Consider the following 23,812-nt stretch of genomic DNA (forward strand, 5'->3'; position numbering starts at 1 on the left):
CGTACACTACGGCCAATTTAGTTTATTCTATTGTACCATAGCGCATGTCTTTGGACAGTGGGGGAAAAAGAAGCATCCGGCGTAAACCCAAAGCAGCATTTGAGAGAACATGCAAACTCCACACCGAATTGCCAACTGAACCAGCTAGGACTCGACTTTTTTTCATTCTGTATAATATTTTTTCCCCACTTTAGATGTTGACTACTTAAGAAATATAGAATCAGGGCCGTGCACAGGGGGGTGCTCCTCGTGTAAGGGTCTGTGCACAAGCCTGTAAAGAATGGTGCATGTTATACTGGCTAGTCATAGTCCATGAGATATATTTATATATAACACCACAGAAATAAGGCTCCACTAAAATATATAACACCACTAAAAAGGCTCTATATTTGATACTTTTGTTCAACAATAAATATATATTATGAACTCAAATTTAAAAATTGGTACAGAATTGTCTCATAGGGTAAAGCCCTCACAAATCTCTCATTTAAATGAATATTTTCTATAGGAAGCTTAATACACACAAATTTGTTTATTTCTTAGGGAAAAATATTAAATATATTTTCAATAAATTAAATATATTAAATTAATTATATTAAATTAAATATATATATATATTAATAAATTAAAATATGAATAAAATTTAGTTGACATTATTTAGTTTGTCAAAGGGTCTCTTATTTTTTTCCCTTTAGCTTTATATCATTTACAAGAGTAGTTGATTATAAGCAGACTGTATGCATCAGTCATAACTGAGAAAACAATGTCGCAGCAATGTGAAAACATTTTTAACGAGTGACTCGAAGCAACAGTCCATAACTGAGGATTCATCTGGGAGTCGGTGAATGTGTGTTGGGTTGTAAAAAGGGTGTAAGATCCACTGACATGATTTCTAAGTATGTTGCATAAATCTAGATTGTCGCAAAAAGGTTAAACCACTATTTACCTATTGCTAAGATACAGCGTTGTGATTGTTAAATGTATAATTTTCCTATTTCTAAAGATGTTTGGAGACAAAAATAATAATTTAATAAATATATTCATTTAATAAATCTGCTTTTGTCAGATATATTGCCTATATTCAATGAAAAAAATCATTTTCAAAATAAAGTGTGCTCAATTATGAGCACTGTACATACAAATAATAAATTAAACATACCACAATATGGCAAATACAATCTCACATGGTTGTATAAAAACCATACCACCACTGGTCATGTTTCCAACTCCTACAAAGTCAGCTAAAAAAAGCCAAGCACTGCTATAGTCGCCAGCATCAGTACAAGTTGTGTTTTGGATGCTTCTTATACACCACCCACATGTCTTTATCATCGACTTCTCCATAACCCAACCACCCCACCTGGATTTGAGCGGCCTGGTCATCGATCACGGATCAGCGCGTATCGGGGAAAGAAAAAAAAATGAGAGTGTTTTTCTAGAGGGTCAGGACAGTGGCATTCATCTCCTGCCGAATGTGTCCTGCATCCAAATGAACGCTTTAGCAGAGCGCTTGCATTTTCAAACCAGGTGATAATCTCCGAGCCAGCATGTGGGAGGGAAGGCAAACGGGTCGGCGAGAGGAAGACAAGGTCGTACAAGCACCATGGCAGGCTTACAAGGTCGATACTTTTTAGTTTGGCAGGTGTGCTATAATTAAATTACATAGATCTGCATGGCACGCAGATAGCGAGATGCAGAAAGTGCTAAGCCGAGCCATGACATACGCCAATTAATCTGTGGCATGGGGTAAAAAGGAACATGGTTATATTGAAACACAGCAGATTTGTTGGTTTATAAGCGTTTAGATGACTAGATGGACTCCATAGCTATAGTTTTGGCATTTTTAAATGAGCTTTTTAATGTAGCTACTGTTTCTAAAATTGATTTTAATTTGTGTTTATGGTGTTTCGATTTTAATAAGGATGACTAAGTATGTAATGCATAGTATAATCTGCTGGTTTTGAACATACAGACTAATATTGAAATACAGTTATGCTAACAACAAAAACATTACCCTTATCCCAACCCAAATTGACCCCACAAAAAAAAAGCAGCATGCAAGATGCTCGGGACAGCATACAGAATGGTTATTGGCCCAATCGAGGCCAGTGCTGCCTTGTCACTAAAGTTTAATTTGGCTGTGACTGTTTGTCAATTGCGTGCTTTCATGCCCAGATGTTTGTTACGGAACATGTCATGTTTGCCTGGTGAGAGCGGTTCGTGGCCTATGTGAATCCTGCAATTGTGCTTAAGTCGGCGCCAAATCAATCGGTCTGAAAACGCCAGAATGAGGAGATCTTGGCTCGATTGTTGTGAAACAAAACGATCCAGCGAACCAGGCTACATCACAGTGTATTATGGTTGTGTAATAGCCATATATTCGGCTATATGAAGAGAGAATGATGAGTAGGGCTGGATGTCATTTCTACCGGCAAATGTGTGTTTCATGTCTAATATGAAAGTGTAAGCATGCTGAAATATTGCCGAGTGCTGTTTATCCATTAACCGTAAACAAAAAATCTACCCAAATTATCATCTGATAATATTTTCATATTTTAATCTTATATTTTGTATTATGCCAACTGTTTTGTTCATTTCGACACCTCGAAAGAAAGATCAACATTGCTTCATGATCTGACTGCAGTCCCGGTGTTGTGCCGAGAAATGCACCTTAGCATACTTAGTCTACATAAAAAAATTTAAATAAAAACTCAAAGGTCATAGTTGATTAAAACTTAATATAATTATTATGTTAATGGATTAAGCAGGAACAAGAAGTGAAATGCATTTTAAATCTAGGTTTACAAATAAAAAAATATTCACAGTATTGAAGACTGATGTAATGAGCCGGTTTCTAAAATTATGCATTTTGGTGGGTTTTAAACAAACAAAAGTCAAAAAATTGCAGTAGTTTTCAAATAAATCATTTACTTTAATTATCTAATCAGTATTGAATTTAAATCAAATCATTTTTAAATTGTCAGTTGTATTTAAAGAAAAGTTATGCTTAATAACTAAATGGCAAACTTCTTTTTTTGGTGGGGCCAGAGAAATTTTGGCAGCACAAGTAAAAATCTGAACCACTAGAAAAAATCCTTAGTGTTGAACCCTGTTATGTTAGTAATAAAAGAAGAAAAAAATGAGGGGGAAAGATGGATTTCATCTTTAAAAGTAAGATTAATAAAATAAACCCTAAAATAAATATTTCATTGCATCCAAATGTAAAAAAAGACATTAGGTCCTCCAACCAGGACAGATTTGCAGGGGCACATGAAGACTTCCAATTTAGCAATATTTGCCTTCTGGCTAACAATGAGGCAAAGGTGATAATATTGGTTACATAAACTGTCAGCAAGGGGTAAACTAAAAATTGCAATTATTCGGCAGGGTTTCACAGAAACATTAGGTGCACTTGACAGTGTCAAAAAAAAAAAGAGGAACAGAAAGATTTTTATTACATCAATTTTTACCAAATGTAAGTCTCTGAGCTCCCTCATATGTAAAGTTTTAGCTTAAAATACCACACAAATGATGTTGTATAACTCTTTGAAACTGATCCGTTTAGGCCTTGATTCTAATAGTGCCGTTTTGGTGACTGTCGCTTTAAATTCAAATGAGATTGGGCTCTTTTCAAAAAAAGGCGGAGCTACAAATGCTTGTGTGTCAGCATGGATTCAAAAACAAGACTTAAGTCTGTTACTAATGAGGAAGATGGTCACTAGACTCAGCTTTCCCATTAATTATGACACGTACAAAGGGAGAATGTCAATCAAAGTGTTTCTGCAGACTGTTTTAATCAAGTGTGATTATAAAAAAATCTAATTAATACATTTTTACCATTAGAAGCTGATTATATTGCCACAGAACTGTGTTTAAAGCCCTTATTAAAGTGATTTTTGCATAATAGGTTTAATTGCACTTTAAGTGTTATTTTATTAAACTAAAAGATCCAGTATGACTCCAATTAAAAAATTAAGAGTTGAGTTTCTATGGTCTATGCACTGAGATTTATGTCGATTAATATTCATTCATTCATTTTCTTTTTGGCTTAGTCCCTTTATTAATCTGGGGTCGCCACAGTGGAATGAACCGCCAACTTATCCTGCATATGTTTTATGCAGCAGATGCCCTTCCAGCTGCAACCCATCTCTGGGAAACATCCATACACTCTCATTTACACATACTAAGAACAATTTAGCCTACCCAATTTACCTATAGCTCATGTCTTTGGATGGTGGTGGGAGAAACCAAAGCACCCGGAGGAAACCCACGTGAACATATAGGGAGAACATGCAAACTCCATACAGAAACACCAACTGACCCAGCCGGGGCTAAAACCAGCAACTTTCTTGTTGTGAGGTAATTGTGCTACCCACTGCGCCACCCAGATGCCATGGATTAATATTTAGTCAAGTAATTAAACTACTTATTGAGTAAGTTTACTTTTTCATATGAAGTCATTTTAATACACTTTTCATTGTTTTTTTTTATTATTTATTTAATTTTAATTCAATAGTTTTATTGCAAAAAGCATTATGATATTTGTTTTTTCATGATATATATTGCAATGATAATATAAATTATTACATTAACGTAATATATATATATATATATATATATATATATATATATATATATATATATATATATATATATATATATACACATATATATATATATATATATATATATATATATATATATATATATATATATATATATATATATATATATATATATATATATATATATTTTTTTTTTTTTTTTTTTTTTTTTTAGATTTATGTTTGGCCTTTTTGCCTTTATTAGACAGGACAGTAATTAGACAGGAAGAAAAGTCGGAGAGAGAAAGGAGTAGGATTATGAAATGTCCTCGAGCTGGGATTCGAACTCGGGATGCCCTGAAGTGCTACCACACCATCAGCACACTAACCACAAGGCTATGTTGCGCCGACAACGTCATATGATTTCACCAGATGATTTGAATATCTCTATTTGGAAAGATTTCATTCACTTAGATCAACTGTGAGTCTTTTTCTATTCAGTGCATCTGCATGAATTATAATAAATTTGTAAAATACAGTGTTATGGTCTTTTGGTGAGTCTACGGTAAATATTCAAGTACAGAAATTAAACAATCAAATGTAAAACAACATGATCATCATTGTATAAATATATAAAAAGTATATAATTAAATAATAACATTAATATATGTATTTGCTAATATTTAATAAATAATATAACCCTGTGATATGACTATTGCAGTTACACACATTGAGATACCGATGCCCAAACAATATATTATTCAGCCCTAGTTTATCTACTTAAAACCTATTTATTTCTTATGTAAACAATCTTATTTCATCCAAAACATGATGGGCAAAATACTGCATCAATAAAATTTGCCCATGCATTGCGTGATAAATCAATATATTGATTATTACGACAGGCCTAGCGAGGACTGTCATTTTTAAAAGAGTACTACAGTACGTGCTATAAGGAGCATAAGCTGTCGTTCATGGCAGTAAGTACACACGGGTGGACTGTAATTTGACATGGAGAGACGCTTTTTATATATGACTGTAAATTGTCAAGGGAGACCTACCAATCAAAATGAATTATGATTGAGGAGGTTTGATGGCTTGATAATTTATCTTAATTTTTATCTCAAGTCTCACCTGCCGTCAGTGGGATAAAGAATAATGCTCTTAAACCACCCAATCAACAACAAAACACACACACACACATACGCACACACACACACACACACACACACACACACACACACACACACACACACACACACACACACACAGTGGCTGTCAAACAACGACAACAGAAAGTAAGTTTTTGCACAAGGATAAAAACAGATATGGGTAAGTAAATAAGTAAGTAAATAAGTAAATAAGTATATAAATAAGTAAATAAGTAAGTAAATAAGCACTGTAAATAAATAAATAAGTAAATAAATAAATAAATAAAGTAAATAAGTAAGTAAATAAGTATATAATTAAATAAGTACATACAAAAATAAGTAAACAAGTAAATAAATCTGTAAATAATTAAATAAGTAAATAAATAAGTAAATAAGTAAGTAAATAATTAAATAATTTTATAAGTCAGTAAACAAGTAAATAGTAAATAAGTAAAAAAGTAAACAAGTAAATAAATAAGTAAATAAGTCAGTAAATAATTAAACAATTAAATAAGTAAATAATTAAATAAGTACATACATAAATGAGTAAATAAATAAATAAATAAATAAATAAATAAATAAATAAATAAATCAGTAAATAAGTAAGCAAGCTGTAAATAAGTAAATAAGTAAAAAAAAGTTTAAAAAAATAAGTAAATAAGTTAGTAAATAAGTAAATAAGTAAGTAAATTAGTAAATAAGTAAGTAAATAAGTAAACAGGTAAAATAGTAAGTAAATAAGTAAACAAGAAAATAAGTTAATAAGTAAATAGGTAAGTAAATAAGTAAATAAGCAAGCAAATAGGTAAATAAGTAAATAGGTAAGTAAATAAGTAAATAAGCAAGTAAATAAGTAAATAAGCAAGTAAATAAGTAAGTAAACAAGTAAATAAGCAAGTAAATAAGTAAATAAGCAAGTAAATAAGTAAGTAAATAAGTAAATAAGCAAGTAAATAAGTAAGTAAATAAGTAAACAAATAAATAAGTAAATAGGTAAGTAAATAAGCAAGTAAGCAGGTAAATAAGTAAACAAGTAAATAAGCAAGTAAATAAGTAAACAAGTAAGTAAATAAGTAAACAGGTAAATAAGTAAATAGGTAAGTAAATAAGTAAATAAGCAAGTGAATAACTAAACAAGTAAATGAGTAGGTAATTAATTAAATAAATTAATTTAAACAAACAAACAAACAAACAAATAAATAAATAAATAAATAAATAATTAAATAAAGTTTAAGTGAGAAGACCAGATAGAGAAAACCAATCCACGCATTTGTTTTTTTGTAAACATGGCCTATACCTCCACCAATAATTGGCAATGGTTAAAACGTTTTATGTGGGGCATAACATGTCATCTGACATGTTCTTCTAAAATGAGCATTTTTCTCTGTCTCCTATGTTTTTGTATGCTGTTATTTGACTTTAAAGGCAATAAAAATAGCTTAGTCATCACCATAAAAGAGAAATATCTGAAAATACAATATTTCTAATGGCATTTAGAAGGTTTTGCATCTGAACTTTTTTTCTCACACAGTGCTCAGAATATATAAGAACAGCCCTCACAAATCTATCTTTTAAATTCATATTTTTAAAAAAGTTATGCAATATTATATTTGCGCATATACATTAGATTAGTCAGTACTGAAGCCAAATCTTGAGCTAATCTAAAAAAATAACTTAGGATTACAGTACAAAAACAGTAACAAAAAAAAAAAAGTCAAGAGCAAGGAAAATTGAAAAAATAAGTTGAAATTTTGTAGGCTGTATTTTTTATTTTATTTTATTTTTTTGCATTATTTTGCTTGAATTTAATTGTATCATCTGTCAATTTCCAAATATGTTTGGTGAATAAATATTATTAGATATTTAATAAATCAGTTTTGTTTGAATGCACCAAAATACATTACCTTTATTCACTGAGAAATGGATCAAAATATTCATTTTCAAAATGGGATGTACTCAATTATGCTGAGCACTGTATCAGAAATATATGTATTTTCATATATATTTCACTGTAATGAGATACCGGTGCTCTAGTTTCTAGAATTTACATTATGAATTACAAACTAACACATGAACCCAAAAACACCAGTATTTCTCACACCAGCTCCTCGAAATAACTAAAAACCTTTAGGAATTCATAGAATCATCAACCCGTCACTAAAGCAAACACAAAAGCCTCTGTATCATTTATATTAAATCAGCACAGTGTGAAATCTTTGATGGAAATGTTTTCATGCTCTAAGAGAAAACTTGAATAATTTCCAGCTCTGCAGTTCTGAAATGATGTCTGATGTTGTTTTGGATCTTATTTCCTTTGGTTATCTTAAAAAAAAAAAAAAAAAGTTCAGAAACCGGAGGTCTTTTAATCAGTTTTGCCAGGCAACCATTGTGTGTTTAACTTTTATTTATTTATTTATTTATGCTTGAAATATTCTCCTCAGAGGCATTTTTCTTTGTAGAAAATATGGATATGGGTTATTGAGTTTAACTGGGAGTTATTAAGTTTAATTAGGTTGCATGTCTTGTTTTAACTACCATGAAAAGGTTCAGCTCTCAATCAAAGCTTAAAATGCACCCATGGACAGTTTAATTTTCATTCTGGGTGTTCATTAATGGTGTCGCATTAAGCATTTATGCATAATCTGAGATCCTTTAAACTGAATTTCATATGCCAATTAGTATTTCCAAGAACCTCCTCATAGGAGGCATTTAGATCCAGTGTCCATTTCCAAGGGAGCTCTGCAGCTTTCAATTCAAAGTCTGGTCAGAAGCTAATTACTGTATACTTATATAACTAAGACTGCAAAGATCCTTTCTTGGCCTGCATGTGTTAATTAAGCTATGAAAATACATAAGATTCTTTTCTTTTGGCTACAGTCATGATTTAAAAAAAAAACTTGTTTCATTTGCCTTCCCTTGAGAACGTACAGGTTTTTTCAGGTCTTATAATGTGATATATGAATACTCTAATCAATAGCAGCTAATAATATAGGAATTAAATGAAGCTAATATGCTAATAAGAAGAAAATCTAAGCTTATGCAGTTTCTAATTTGCAGTTCATGATTACAAATGAACTCTTTTAAAAGCAACCCAAAGCAAGTAGTTGTGCTTTGAAACATGTTAGCTGGTGGTGGACACAAACAAGGGATTGCTTACCCAAAATTAAAGTTAGATTTTGACTTTGAGAGTCAAAATTGCCTGATAACATAATAGCCTATTGAGTATGATGCAAATCAACCAGCTTGCTTTAAGAAACAAAATTGTATTTACAGCATTTGTCATTTTTATGCGTTAATACAAGGGGCGTAGGATTGGCATGGACAGAGTGGACGTGTCCCCACAAATATTCACCAATTACTGAAATGTCCCTACCAATAATTTAATCAACTTTAAAAAAAGTAAGGCTCCGTCAACTCTTAACCTACACATGCACCAAGTCAAGTTCGCTATGAGTTCATAGTAATTATATTAACCAAGGCTGGGCAGTTAATCAAAATTCAGTTCACATGGCCTCCATGATTATATATAAATAATAATAACCGCATTAATTTAGTCAACATTCGTCAAATTTCTCTACATTTATACCTCCTCAAAGTCCGACTCCAGTAAAAACATGTAAATTTACTCTTGCAGCATGGGGCGTGGATGTTATTTGTATTATTAAGAGTTTGTTTTATATTTTTATCTAATTTATTCACTTTTTTAAAAGTGCTGAACAGGATTTGTGCTGTTCAATGCATTTGTCCACTAGGTTGAACTACAATTGAAGTCAGAATTATTATTATTTTTTTTTTCTTTTGTAAATATTTCCTAAATGATGTTGAACAGAGCGAGGAAATTTTCACAGTATGTCTGATTATATTCTTTCTTCTGGAGAAAGTCTTTTTTGTTTTATTTCCGCTAAAATAAAAGCAGTTTCAAATTTTTTAGGCACAATTTTAAGGATCAAATTATTAGTCCCTTTAAGCTATTTTTTCCAATAGTCTTCAGAACAAACCATCGCTATACAATAACTTACCCAATTACCCTAACCTGCCTAGTTAACCTAGTTAAGCCTTAAAATGTCACTTTACAAATTATAGAAGTGTCTTAATATCTAATCAAATATCTAAATATCTAATCAAATATTATTTACTGTCATTATGGCAAAGATAAAATAAATCAGCTATAAGAAATGAGTAATTAAAACTATTATGTTTAGAAAAGTGGTGAACAAAATCTGCTCTCCGTTAAACAAAAATTGGGGAAAAAAAATAAACAGGGGGGCTAATAATTCTGACTTCAACTGTATGTCCCCACCAATGTCTACAGTGAATCTACACGCTTTCGTAAATAACCGTCTGGTCTATTAACAGTAGAAAGAGGGGCTGCATTTGCTCATTAAAATTATTTTTCCTTCTGCTGGATAATGCAGTCTTTATTAAGAACTAGTCAACAGTTTATTTTCTTGCAGACTGGTTACTTCATAAGGCCTCAATGTTGGAGGCACAGATAGCTATTGATTTTGTTTTGCTTTTATTGACTAGCCATAACTGTTAGGTAGCCACTGACTTGCATTATGATTAGTTTCAGCTAATAATCCTCTTTAATGTCCTACTGTCAAAGAAAAAACTCATTTAGGTGAGAAAATAGACAAATCTATAGGCCTCAGGTGTTTAATCCAGTTCCTGGAGGGCTGCAGCGCTCTACAGTTTAGTTCCAACTCTGCTTCAACACGCTTAAGCTGCGGTCACAGTGGACTTTTCTCCCACAGACTTCCATTCATATGCACGCAAATGCGTCAGACTGGAAACGTAAGGTCGTGCGGCAAGTTTTGCAGTCCGCTGTGTTGGAAAGATCATGCTTGGTGAACTCTTACCAGCGAAATCGCATCATATAATTGCATAAGACCAATCGAGGATCAAAACATGGCCTCTCTTTACAGAAATATAAAGCACGGACCAACCGCTCGCTTTTTTCAATGTCTAATCATGTTTAATCCCGCCCCTTTTCGCAGCGCCGTACAACAGAATTTCACTCGCACAAACTTTAGTGTGACCTCGGCATTACTTGTAGTTTTCAAACAAGCCTGAAAAACTCAATTATTTTAAACAGGTGTGTTTAATTAGTGTTAAGACTAAACTGTGCAGAGCTGTGGCCCTTCAGGAACTGGATATGACACCTGCGTATTAGGCTAAACTCAACTCTCCCTTCAAGCTCCATTGTAGACGACTACTATGATAGGCTACTAACCAGGTACCATGTACCTAAACATTTTCAGCAGAAATGTATCATAAAATAACCATTTAATATGGCATCACGGTGGCGCAGCTGGGTAACACAATCGCCTCACAGAAAGAAGGTTGCTGGTTCAAGCCCTGTGTGGTTCTGTGTTTGCATCTTCTCCTTTTGTTGGCATGGGTTTCCTCTGTGTGTCCCTCACAGTCCAAAGACATGCGCTATAGGTGAATTAAATAAACAAAAATTTGTGTATCTGAGTGAAAGAGCGTGAATGGGTGTTTTCCAGTGTTGGGTTGTGGCTGAAAGGGCATTCACTGTGTAAAACATGCGCTGGATAATTTGTCGGTTCATTCCGCTGTGGCGACCCATGATTAATAAAGGGACTAAGGCGAAAAGTAAATGAATGAATGAATGAACCATTTAATATAATTTCCTTTGACTATTAAACAGCATATTGCACTTATTTTGTGTATGACGAATACTAAGGAGGGACATTCTACTATGAGGCTGTCTTATAAATATTATTTACGTCATGAAGACGCTTATATTAGTAATATTTAAACATATTTACATGACGTCTTCCTTGCATCATTACTGTACAATGCCTCGTCCTACCTACTGTAGCTTATTAATAACAATTTTTACATGTATTTTCTATAATTTTCTGCACTAAAAATGCATTTAATAACGTTTGTTAATAAATACATAAAAAAATATATATATATATATATAAATATATACACACACACACAGATAGATAGATAGATAGATAGATAGATAGATAGATAGATAGATAGATAGATAGATAGATAGATAGATAGATAGATAGATAGATAGATAGATAGATAGATAGATAGATATGTATAATATATTGATATATATGTATAATATGTTGATATATATGTATAATATGTTGATATATATGTGAAATGGGTAAGCTAAATTGTCCGTGGTGTATGTGTGTGAATAAGTGTGCATGGATCTTTCTCAGTTATGGGTTGCAGCTGGAAGGGCATCCACTGCGTAAAACATACTGTATGATGGATAAGTTGGCAGTTCATTCCACTGTGGCGACCACAGAATAATAAAGGGACTAAAAGAAAATGAATATATGAAAATATTTGTATGTCAATTAATATGTACCCACTCCACCTATTTTTTTATTATTTAATCCATCTTTGTTTAGGAATGTGAAGTGGTTTTGTTGTATATTATCTTGTACATGCTGGTTTTTTTGGTAATAAAAAAGGTTATTAAAAGGTCCAATAATAAACCTTACATCTATTTGTTTGAAATTGATCTTAAGCAGCATATTCAAACCCTAAAATATTTTAAAAATAAAAAAAATCTACAAGGACCAAAGATGTATTCAATTTTGGAATCTTTAATCCCCTGCATTTATTTATTAAATTCACTTGTTATTTCCATTGATTTTAATCTGGACTGTTTCAGTTTCCTAGAAAGTTGCTTTGGCACAATCCACATTGTAAAAGAAATTAAGATTAATTGAATTTATGTTAGTACTGTATTCCTCTATTTTCGTATGCTTTTGTTCTCGTTATGCAATTAAACAACCTGCTTATTACTTTCATTCCCCAAACCTTCCCCATAGTAGGATTCGTAAAATCAGGAAATGCAGCAAGATCACCTGACGCGGCGTCATTGCTGTTGCGCTTCCTTCCTTTTCTCACAGCCGACCAACAACATGGCACCCAAAAACCCAAATGCACACATGATTCTCTGCTTTTTCCTCATGATGTTTGTCAAGACCACCGAGGCGTTTGACGGAGGAGACGCGGCGGCTTTACTGCTGGGCGCGAGCGTGACGATTGTGGGACTGTGCGCGTGCCTGGGCTGGTACGCGCGCACACGGAACGGACAGTTTTAATTGTCAACCTGGACGCCAAAGGCCTCATCCGGAAATGTGAATGAGTGGACTGTCTTGCATACTAAAAACATGCACCCAGAGGAAGGACCTTTGTGGATGACAATGGTTTTATTTCTGGCGCATTATCATTGCCAATGTCAATTATATGGGTCACTAAAGTTGCTTCCTTGATTTCATCGCGTGGAAACTTCTGCAACAGTATATCAGCGTTACAAAAGCCCAGTATATTATCGCTGCATGAGATGGAGACCATCATGCATACTTTTCTGACACTTTTCTATGGACTTTGACACTGTGCTGGGCTTGAAGTTGAGCTTCTGCCATTGCTGATCAGAGCAAGACAATCTCACTGTATTTTCAGCTTTAACACTGTATGGGGAAGAAGACACTCCTACAATGTGATGAATGGATGATGCCTTGTGTGTTTGTACAAAACATTTATGCTAATAACATTTGCCAGTGTGCTTTACTGAGGCAGTGTGATGCTGCTTGCTTTAATAAGTCTTAAAGGTATAAACTTTATGAGCTGTACTGTATATTCCCAATTGTGTCTAAGTGTGAGACTTTAGATTTGAGACAGATCCTGTTAATCAGACTGACCCAGACTGGTGTGAAAACTACTACAGTATCGTTTTTTTTTTCTCCCACAAAATGGGCTGAAATGGACCAAAATAAACTGAATGTACATTGGCTACAAGATTGCTTGAACATGCAAGTTATTCAGTTTGCATCACTTATTAATAAAATATCAAAACAAGATGGATATATTTTCAACATGTATCAAGCACAAAATAAAATAAATGAATTAAATTAAAAAATGAATTGTCTTTATTCACATATTTGCGTGCTCTGTTGTTGTTAAATGCTTCTTTTGTTTGTTCTCATGTGTAAGTCCCTTTTGATAAGAGTGTCTGCCAAATGATTCAATGTAAATCAAAATGTTAATATGATAAAGTCATTTATTTTCTCACATTTGAGGCCACAATTAGGAAACAATTTAATAAATTGTGGAAATTATGATAGTGTGGCCAGAACTGAAATAATGCAATATATTCTATAACACACACACACACACATGAAATGCTAGATGTACTATTTAGGGCAGGAGTGTCCAAACTCGGTCCTAGAGGGCTGGTGTCCTGCATAGTTTAGCTCCAACTTCCTTCAACGCACCTGTCTTGAGCTGTCTAGTATACTTAGATAGAGCTTGAAAAGCTGGTTCAGGTGTGTTTAATTGGGGTTGGAACTAAAATTTGAAGAACACTGGCCCTCCAGGACCGAATTTGGGCAGCCCTGATTTAGCGGGACAATATTACACCACTTTTTGTCTGTCATAAATTAGTGGATCCCATTGTCGTTATTCTGAAATCATTACTATTGAAATTATATTTAGTTCACCTATTTCTTTTATTCTTGGCCATACAGTAAATAGTCATTTATTTTCTCACATTTGAGGCCACAATTAGAAAACAAATTAATAAATTGTGTAAATTATTTAGCATTGTGTGGCCACAATTGAAATAATACAATATGTTTTATGACACACACATGCAATGCTAAGTGTACTTATGAGGAAAATATTATACCAGTTTCTGTCTGTCATAAAATAGTGGATCACACTGGTTATACTGAAATGATTATTATTGAAAATATGTATAGTAGCTCCATTGTTTTATATTGGCCATAAATAGTCATTTATTTTCTCAGATTTGAGGCCACAATTCATTCATTTATTCTCTTTTCGGCTTGGTCCCTTTAATATTTTGGGGTCGCCACAGCGGATGCCCTTCCAGCTGCAACCCACCACTGGGAAACATCCATACACACTCGTTTACACACATACACTACAGTAATTTTTTTAGCATACCTAATTCACCTGTACCACATGTCTTTGGGCTTGTGGGGGATACGAGAGCACCCGGAGGAAACCCACGTGAACACGGGGAGAACATGCAAACTCCACAGAGAAATGCCAACTAACACTGAGACTCAAACCAGCTACCTTCTTTAGAACCAACCGCGTCGTTGAGGCCACAATTAGAAAACCAATTAGTAAATTATTTATTACTGTGTGGCCACAATTGAAATAATGAAAAAACTGTACAAAAGCACGCACATCTCTCTAAATTGGGTGCTCAGCCAAAACCGCAAAAAGTGCAAATAAATGTCAAAGGCGGCAACACCAAGGCTCCAAAAATACAAATTTATTAATAATTTTAATTTTAATTATTAATTATTAATAAATTTTTATTTTTGGAGCCTTGGTGTTGCTGCCTTTGATTGACACAATTGAAATAAAGCAATATATTTTATAATACACGCACGCACACACACATGAAACACTGGATGTGCTATTTAGGGGGACAATATTACACCATTTTCTGTCTGTCATAAATTAGTGGATCACATTGTGGTTATTTTGAAATTATTACTATTGAAAGTATGTACAGTAGCCCTATTTTTTTTAATCAAGGTCATAAATAGTCATTTATTTTCTCACATTTGAGGCCACAATTAAAAAACAAATTAATAATTTGTGTAAACTATTGATTATTGTGTGGCCACAATATATTTATATAATAATATAATATATAATAAACAATATATTTTATAACACACACACACAAACACACAAGAAACACTAGATATACCATTTATTACAATATCACACCACTTTTTGTCATAAACTAGTGGATTACATTCTGAAATTATTACTATTGAAAATAATTATATTTCCCAGAGATGGGTTGCGGTTGGAAGGGTATCCGCTGCGTAAAATTGTGCTGGACAAGTTGGCGGTTCATTACGCTGTGGCGACCCGGATTAATAAAGGGACTAAGCCAAAAAGAAAGTTAATGAACGAATCAATGAAAATATGTATAGTACACATATTTTTAAAAAAAATCTCGATCATAAATCGTCATTTATTTTCTTTCATTTGAGGCCACAATTTACTAAAATTAAGAAACAAGTTAATAAATTGTGTAAAATATTTGTTATTGTGTGGCCACAATTCAAATAAAACATATACTGTAGTTTATAACACACACACACACACACACGCACGCACACACATGCTATGTGCAAGGAGTGCTCTGTGTAATAGTAATTATACTTATGCATCATTTTTATAAACAATAATACCTGGGTCACTGTTTGTCCACTGCTAAATATAGCCTTTGACAGAACCAGACACCCATGTTGACTCCTATTCCAGACCAATGAAGTGCATCACACATAAAAGGCTTTGTCAATTATTTATGATGAATAACCTGTGCTAAGCCATATATGCTACAGCTCATTTTAATATATTCACACACACACACACAAGATTATGCAATCCAGGATAAATAAGTTTAGGTTGATGATTATAGCAATGCAAAATGAGTGAAATGTTTATAACAATACATAATGAATAAAGAAATGCAGGGTGGATTTTCTGATATACTGTAAACCCTGCCTTAATGTTATGTACTAGATAGATAGATAGATAGATAGATAGATAGATAGATAGATAGATAGATAGATAGATAGATAGATAGATAGATAGATAGATAGATAGATAGATAGATAGATAGATAGATAGGCTTTGCATTCCAATAGACGCTATACTTGACATACATGTTATGCATTGCACTGTTGGCATACAGTACACACATTAAACATTTCTGAAAACACCTGCGACGGAGCATATGACACTAGTACATAGTGATAAAGGGCAAAAGGGATCCGTGATGCTGCTGCACCCATCAGTGCAGATGATGCTGCTGCTGCTACTGGGATCACAAATAGCGCCAGTGCGCATGCGCCGTCCGCACCGTTTACTGTATAATCACAGTGGGGGAAAAAGAGCAGGCAACAAAACTAAACCTTTTTTTACGGCAAAGTGACTGCTGCCATGTAAATAACCGCCAGGGAAACAAAGGGGGAATATCAACAGGTATGTTTCTAATTGATATTGTATAGCGTTGTCTGTGTTGCTCTCGATATTTGCATGCATGTATTTGAAGGAATTGCTGTGCCTATAATGGACGCTCAACCATCCAGAAATCATTCCGTTTTAAAAAGCAAACGGGAAAATAGAGCGTTTGTGGACTAAAAATCAGACGTAATCACCCGAAAAGGTCCTGGATCTGTTGCTTATTTTGATGCAACGAACTGAAACGTGTTCATTTTTGGGCTTTTTTTTCTGTTGTAAAAATATGACAGGAGACACAACGGTTTATTATTTTATTATATAGGGTAAGGCTGTTCGTGCATTTATATGAAAGATACGAGAGGCTATTGCATCGAATCGGTTTATGGGATGCAATCCGTTGTTTATGTATGTTTTACTCGAATTCGTCATAATAGCAGTACTGATAAACAATAAATCTAGGTTAGAGGATGGGGAAATAGAGATATAATTCTAAAACCATGTGCTTTGTTTCAATCAAATGACTTGCATTATGATGTTGCATTGAACGTCAGTATGAAAGCCTCAAATAACCTATTTATATATATATAATATAATAAGATTCATATTTTGAATATTCCTTTATACAGGCAGTCAAATAATGACTCATGATTGATTTTTTTTTAGAATAGTGATAAACATAGGCAATGAACACGATAGATTCTGCAGGATCTTTGGGTGTGATCAACAGCTTTTCTTGCTGCATTTCGACAAATGTTCCTCTCGGGTGTAGTGGATAACAATCATTAGATTTCAAGTCTTTTTTCACAATACCTCAGATGAATACGCCTCTAGACGGATGTCTGGTCGTGGCAATGAGCATCTTGTCGACTACACTCTCTTTCTTTGCCATTATTTATTTAATTTGCTTTGGAAAAGGGGAGATGTTGGGGGTGGGGGTCTGTTATTTTAACCAGGATTTATGTTGGGGTCCAATGCCGAATCCTTGTGCTGAATTAAGCAACTGTATGAGCTCAACTCAGACGGAATGTCGTTGCAGCTGCAATTAAATATGCAATTAAAAAAGGAATCTCAATGGCAAAAAGATAAAAAAATGACTGATGCAACGCAAAGCCCCCTAGTTTGTTTTGTGTAAGTGAATCCTAATGGGTGGATCGTGTTTTTCAGGGATCCTTTTAGGTGTGATGAGACAAAGGAACAAAGGATGCCTTAGAAGAGAGGCAGCGACGAACAAGGCTGGAACCTGCTTCAAAGCACACCAGATGGATCTATCGCTCCCCTCTCCATCCAGATCATGATCCTTGGCTAAAGCTTTAAGCGTTCTCTATGATCCCTTCTCCATCTATGGCGAACTACAGCCATGCAGGGGACCACAACATCTTACAGAATGTCTCTCCGCTCGCCACTTTCCTTAAACTGACCTCCCTGGGTTTTATCATCGGCGTCGGTGTGGTCGGAAACCTCCTGATATCCATCCTGCTGGTCAAAGACAAGAGCCTTCATCGAGCGCCCTACTACTTCCTGCTGGACCTCTGTGCTTCGGACATCCTCCGCTCTGCCATCTGCTTCCCCTTCGTCTTCACCTCTGTCAAGAATGGCTCAGCCTGGACGTACGGCACGTTGACCTGCAAAGTGATCGCCTTCTTGGGCGTGCTGTCCTGTTTCCACACTGCCTTCATGCTGTTCTGCGTTAGCGTGACGCGGTACCTGGCCATCGCCCACCATCGCTTTTACACCAAGCGGCTGACCTTCTGGACATGCCTGGCGGTGATATGCATGGTGTGGACCTTGTCGGTGGCCATGGCGTTCCCTCCGGTGTTGGACGTGGGCACGTACTCCTTCATCCGCGAGGAGGATCAGTGCACGTTCCAGCACCGCTCTTTCCGTGCCAATGACTCGTTGGGCTTCATGCTGCTCCTTGCACTCATCCTCCTGGCCACCCAGCTTGTCTACCTCAAGCTCATCTTTTTCGTACATGATCGCCGAAAGATGAAGCCGGTGCAGTTTGTGCCCGCTGTCAGCCAGAACTGGACCTTCCACGGGCCGGGGGCGAGTGGACAGGCTGCAGCGAACTGGCTGGCGGGATTCGGCCGGGGCCCCACACCTCCGACCCTGCTGGGCATCCGGCAGAACAGCAATGCGGCGGGCCGCAGGCGTCTGCTGGTGCTGGACGAGTTTAAAACTGAAAAGCGGATAAGCAGGATGTTCTACATCATTACCTTCTTCTTCCTGAGCCTGTGGGGACCCTATTTGGTGGCCTGCTACTGGAGAGTGTTCGCCCGAGGCCCAGTGATCCCGGGTGGCTACCTGACGGCGGCCGTGTGGATGAGCTTTGCTCAAGCAGGAGTCAACCCCTTCATCTGCATCTTCTCCAACCGAGAGCTTCGACGATGCTTTAGCACCACGCTCCTCTACTGCAGAAAATCCAGGTTACCGAGGGAACCCTATTGTGTTATATGAAGGTTCTGTGGCGTTTGTTTTTGTTTGTTCTTTTTCGCTTTGATATCAGATTTGTGGTTTTGGTCCGGATGCCCTGGTTGATGGCAGGGATGTGTTCAATTGTACAGCTCTCTCCTCCTCCTCCTCCTCCTCTTCCTCTCTTTCGAGGCCTGTAATTGAACCGCCTGAATGGAATACGATGACGAACGGACAGAGGACACGTTCCACGTTTATGTTCTAGTAAACAACCGATGCGAAAGGCCATTTGAAATCCAATACGCAAAAAGAAAAAGAAAAAGTTTTTAAAAATTTGAGAAATAAAGAAAGAAAATAAAACAAATGGATACATCACGAAAGGACTGACCTTTGCTTTGGATATCAGCAAGACTCTGGAAAAAGGGTGTAAAGAAACCAAACTGTTACCTTAAGGAATCACTGGAATTTGCGTCTAAAAAGTTGCACTAACGAGAAGACCCGAAGATGCTTTTTTTCACTCAGTTGCATTGCAAGGATGTCTTGTTTTTCCCAAACTGAAATACGAATGCTTTAATCTGCAACAGACTTCTATTTCACTGTAAGTAAACAAAACATGTGGGGTGACTAACTCTGTTGGAATACACCTTCACGAGAGGATAAATTGGTTTAAATGTAAGTGATATCTTTTTTCCTTTTAGGGTGGGGCTGGGGCGGGCTGGTGGGCGGGTCTTTAGGGGTGGTGCGGGGTGGGTACTGTCGTGTGGTTTCCGGATTTGCAACTTAAATTATTTCCTGTAGTTTTATGATCCATATGGTATGTCTCTGTTGTCTGGCAATGTTATTTTCTTATCTCATTTTTCTAAAGTCTAAAAACAAATGTTTGAATTTTAAAACAAACGTTGCTCTTGAGAACCTTGTAATTAAATTGACAGTGGAGAACCAGTTAAGCTAAGTTCAGTGTGGCATATCCATGTACCCGAACTCGCATATTTTGTTACAGATACCACCACTCCAGCTGTTCTTGCCTTAATGGTTCTGGTGTTTTGTTCATCTTTTCATTTGCAAGGTGAGGGTTGTTTTTTTTGAAATCCGCTCCTCTAAAATGTCTCCTCGGGGCTTTTCACATCAGGGTGAAGTGCATGTTCATTTGAGAAACAGTATCCACCACCCCTATCACAGGCACCCATTTCTTGCCCTGTAACGTTTGCTACGCCCTACCGAGTGCGCAGAGCACAGGGAGCATGTGTGCGCGGATGCCTATGCGTGAGTGAACGTGTGTGTGCGTGCTTGGTGAACAGCTGTCATGTCAAGACCAGAGCCTTAGTCTGAAATCTTGCACAATTTGTAAAAAATGTACTAGGAAAAACAAAAAACATTGTATTTAAGGCACAGAGTCTTGTTTCTACTTTCCCAACATTTGCTCTCTACTAATTGTTTTGATTAACTTACTTTTTTCTCTTGTGGCCATTTTAATATTTATTCTGTATTCTTTTTGTATATTATAGGTAGATAGTGTGTAAGTTTGTGAGTCTTTCATTTTGAAGTCCCGAATGTGAGTACTGTTTAAGTTAGGACTGCAATTGCTGAAAGTTAACTGTGTAATCTGTTGCTTACATTTTTGAAAATAAAATTTTACATTTTGCAACACCTGTTTTTGCCATTTACTCCGGAAAAAAAAAAAACTAGTCCCGGCCTAAAGCAGGGCCCAAAGTGAAATGAAAGCTCAATTAGCTCCGAAAGCATGTATAAATATTGACCGAGGCAGGCTAACAAGCTTATCTTTGCTAATAATGATCGCTTCTCATTGAACTGTCATGATTAGTCTTGCGCTAATATGTTTCTGTGGCCTGTTTGTGTTCCTGTTTAATTACTGTAAAAATGTCCTCATTGTTATTACTCCCCAAAACGAGGCTCGCGTTTAGCCATTATTCGCTTTTTGCTTTGTCACTTTACCTCTTCATCTTCCCTGTTTCCTCTCTCGCTAATTTCGGACTGTGTGGAATTTGTTTGGATCCCTTGTGAGTGCTGCTGAAAGTGATGAATTATCTCTGCATCCTGCAATACAATACGACAACACAGTGTTTCTCTGTTAAATGTTACATTTCCAATGCGTATTTCCAGCTGACCTGAAAAATGCTTCGAGTTGGCATGCACTTGCAGCGAACGCGCCTACTGTTATGATGTGAGAAGTGTCATTAATATCGCATTCTTCATTTAACTGCAGCCTTCGTCAAAATCCATTTAGAGTTTGTAGGCGACCGGGGATGCTTTCATTTGAGTCCATTAGCCCTTAAGTAATAGGACGCTGGTTAGAATAAATCCTGTCAAATATTTCAACAGCCCTGGATTTTATGTAAACTCTCATAGAAAATGTTGACATATGTGGGACGCTGCATGTTTAAATTAGGAACAGAGGTCCCTGAGCCAGGCCCGGTGGATTTATTTCATGTTTTTTGCTGTAGTTTCATCTGTAAAGGTCAAGACTGTCTTATGACCTCATGTTGAAATTATATAATCAAAAGTGTCAAGCAAAATCAAAGATTTGGGGCTCGATTGAGGCATTCATTGCCTCTATGATTCATGTCTTTGAGATACAAGTCATATCTCTTCTTAATGTATTTCGATAATGCCAATGAAATCATACAGTTCCACTCTAATTTGCAACATAAGTTCTTTTCTGATTACATATTTTTGCATTTGTGCACTGCATTCGCCATACTCAATAATCATTTTAGTCAATGTAAACTCTTTAGATTGCATTTATAATTGAATTTCCAGAGGAGACATGGGGCTACTTTTTTAGTCTTATTGACTCAGAAGTGATTTACAAATTATCTCGTCACAATGCCATTGCTGAAGGGTAAATAATAGGCATATTTGTTGCACATTTAATTAATTAATTCAAAACAGTGTTCAGTAATGGTGGGTTAAACAGATAAAGTGAATGCATGAATCACCACAATGTGCAACATCCAACGTTTTTGGAATAAATTAACTTTTTCTTTGACCGCTGATGTGACTTACTGTGCAGTATGTGAATATAAATAATCTAAACTCATTTTAAACTCAAACTTCATTTGCGGATCCTTGTTTTTTACATAAAGACCGATGCAGTAGAACTATTCTGAACTCCACAAAACTCTTTCCATCGAAAGGACCATGTTTTATACTGTGAAGAATATTTTATTAACCTGAAGGACTTTTTTTCTGTACAGAATGTTTGGTGCAAAAGAAACATGACTTGAACGTTAAGGGTTTTTCACCATGGTTTCTACTAAAACTTGAAAACTTTTTTTTAAATACATTTGGCTTGCTATTTATACCGCAAAATACTTTTTGAGGGCCTAAAAACACAAATCCATCACAATCATTACATTTCGTTCAGTCTATAAGAATGAATATGTTTGAGATCTAAAACAACTTAACAATGGTGGACTTACAGGAATGTATTTGATATTGAGTGGCATCACCAATTACTGCGCTAGCATGCATAATACAGCATAGATTTGGTATATATGGGGATCATTTTAACAAAGCTGTTGTCTGTCATTTCAAAATATGCAAAGTATATGCTTAAGTACATTGCTAACGTATAAATGTACCTCATGAAATTTATCAGCCATCCATATGATCTTATTAGTGCTATTAGTTAATTAACACTTTTGAAATGCATTATGGAAACTTGATCTCCTCCTAGGCAAAACTCTTTTTTAATAGTGTGTTGGATAAGAAAAAAAGTAAAAAGAGAAAAACTGCTGGCAGCTCATTAGATAAAAGTTTAGAATTTACATCATCCACCCAGTATAAGTGTGTTTTTGTGTTTGTGAATGAGAGCGTATGTGTATGTGTGTGGCTGGAAGGGCACTTGCTGCCTAAAACCAACCCAGGCTCATTGCGGATACGTAACCAGGTTTACATTTCTGAGGAAAGTGAAATATTTAACCTTAGGTACATCTGCTCAAAGTTTTTGTTTTACAAATCCACCATAGGTCACTGTGTCCCCTTTTTAATGATTACAAATTCCTCTTAAACATAATCTTCTCGCGTAAATCCAACAGAGGCTGCAATATACCCTTAAACCGACCAGGGGTGCGTTTCCAAAAAAAAATTCTATCCAACTAAGTTCTCAAGTTTTGTCGTTACAAACATATCTTGTTGAATTGGTGTTTCCCAAATCCATCGCTCCAACGAACATTCGCAAAACTGCGTCGCAAACTTGTATGCTTGCAACTACACCTCTTGAGCTGTAGTTAGAAGCATAGTTTCTGGCTGTGTTCTATTCCCAGTTATCCCCCCTATGCCCTACACATTTCAAACGCTCCAAATTTTGAAAGATTTGCTTTCAACGTGTTTTTACAATTCAGTTAAAGCGATGTTCAGATTGACAAAAGCTGTCCATTTGCAGTGCTCTTTGAAAACATTGATGTCATTTTGAAAGCAGCCGTGGCTCATGATGAAAGCTATAGATGACCTATTATTTAAAAGCGGAATTTACGTTATGTCTCCAAGACTTGTGAAAACAAAAATAAATGTGGTAGCATAGGTTAATGCTTTTTTAAATTTTATAGTTGGCTATTTATTAAAAAATTTATCTGTACTGTATGGGCCTAGTGCTTAGAACATTCCTGCAGTGGCTTGAATGTGTCACAGTTGTAAAAGTAGACTTTAAAAAAAAAA

General features: G+C 35.4%; 3 protein-coding genes across 5 annotated transcripts in view; 2 read left to right on the forward strand and 1 right to left on the reverse strand.

The window, feature by feature from the left end:
* The window catches only part of LOC147844615 (uncharacterized), a 102,204-nt gene that overhangs the window by 49,756 nt on the left and 28,636 nt on the right, over positions 1–23,812 (reverse strand). For 2 of the 3 annotated variants that reach the window (XM_088649946.1, XM_088649947.1), the window contains one exon: positions 21,089–21,190. The exons of the other annotated variant lie outside the window; for it this stretch is intronic. In XM_088649946.1, the coding sequence (XP_088506072.1) occupies positions 21,089–21,190 (102 nt within the window). The remainder of the gene's footprint in view (positions 1–21,088; positions 21,191–23,812) is intronic. 3 annotated transcript variants of the gene reach the window in all.
* Positions 12,589–13,622, forward strand: wu:fb97g01. Its single transcript, XM_087247964.2, has one exon. The coding sequence runs from the start codon at positions 12,622–12,624 to the stop codon at positions 12,802–12,804; it is 183 nt and encodes a 60-aa protein (XP_087104090.2). The 5' UTR covers positions 12,589–12,621; the 3' UTR covers positions 12,805–13,622.
* On the forward strand, positions 16,695–20,780 carry gpr85 (G protein-coupled receptor 85). The gene is made up of 2 exons (NM_131499.2): positions 16,695–16,744; positions 17,888–20,780. Exon 2 carries the CDS (start codon positions 18,065–18,067, stop codon positions 19,178–19,180), a length of 1,116 nt encoding a protein of 371 aa, NP_571574.1. The 5' UTR covers positions 16,695–16,744; positions 17,888–18,064; the 3' UTR covers positions 19,181–20,780.

Source organism: Danio rerio, chromosome 4 (genome assembly GCF_052040795.2).
Source record: "Danio rerio strain M-AB ecotype USA chromosome 4, GRCz13ab, whole genome shotgun sequence".
NCBI classification, from domain to species: domain Eukaryota; kingdom Metazoa; phylum Chordata; class Actinopteri; order Cypriniformes; family Danionidae; genus Danio; species Danio rerio.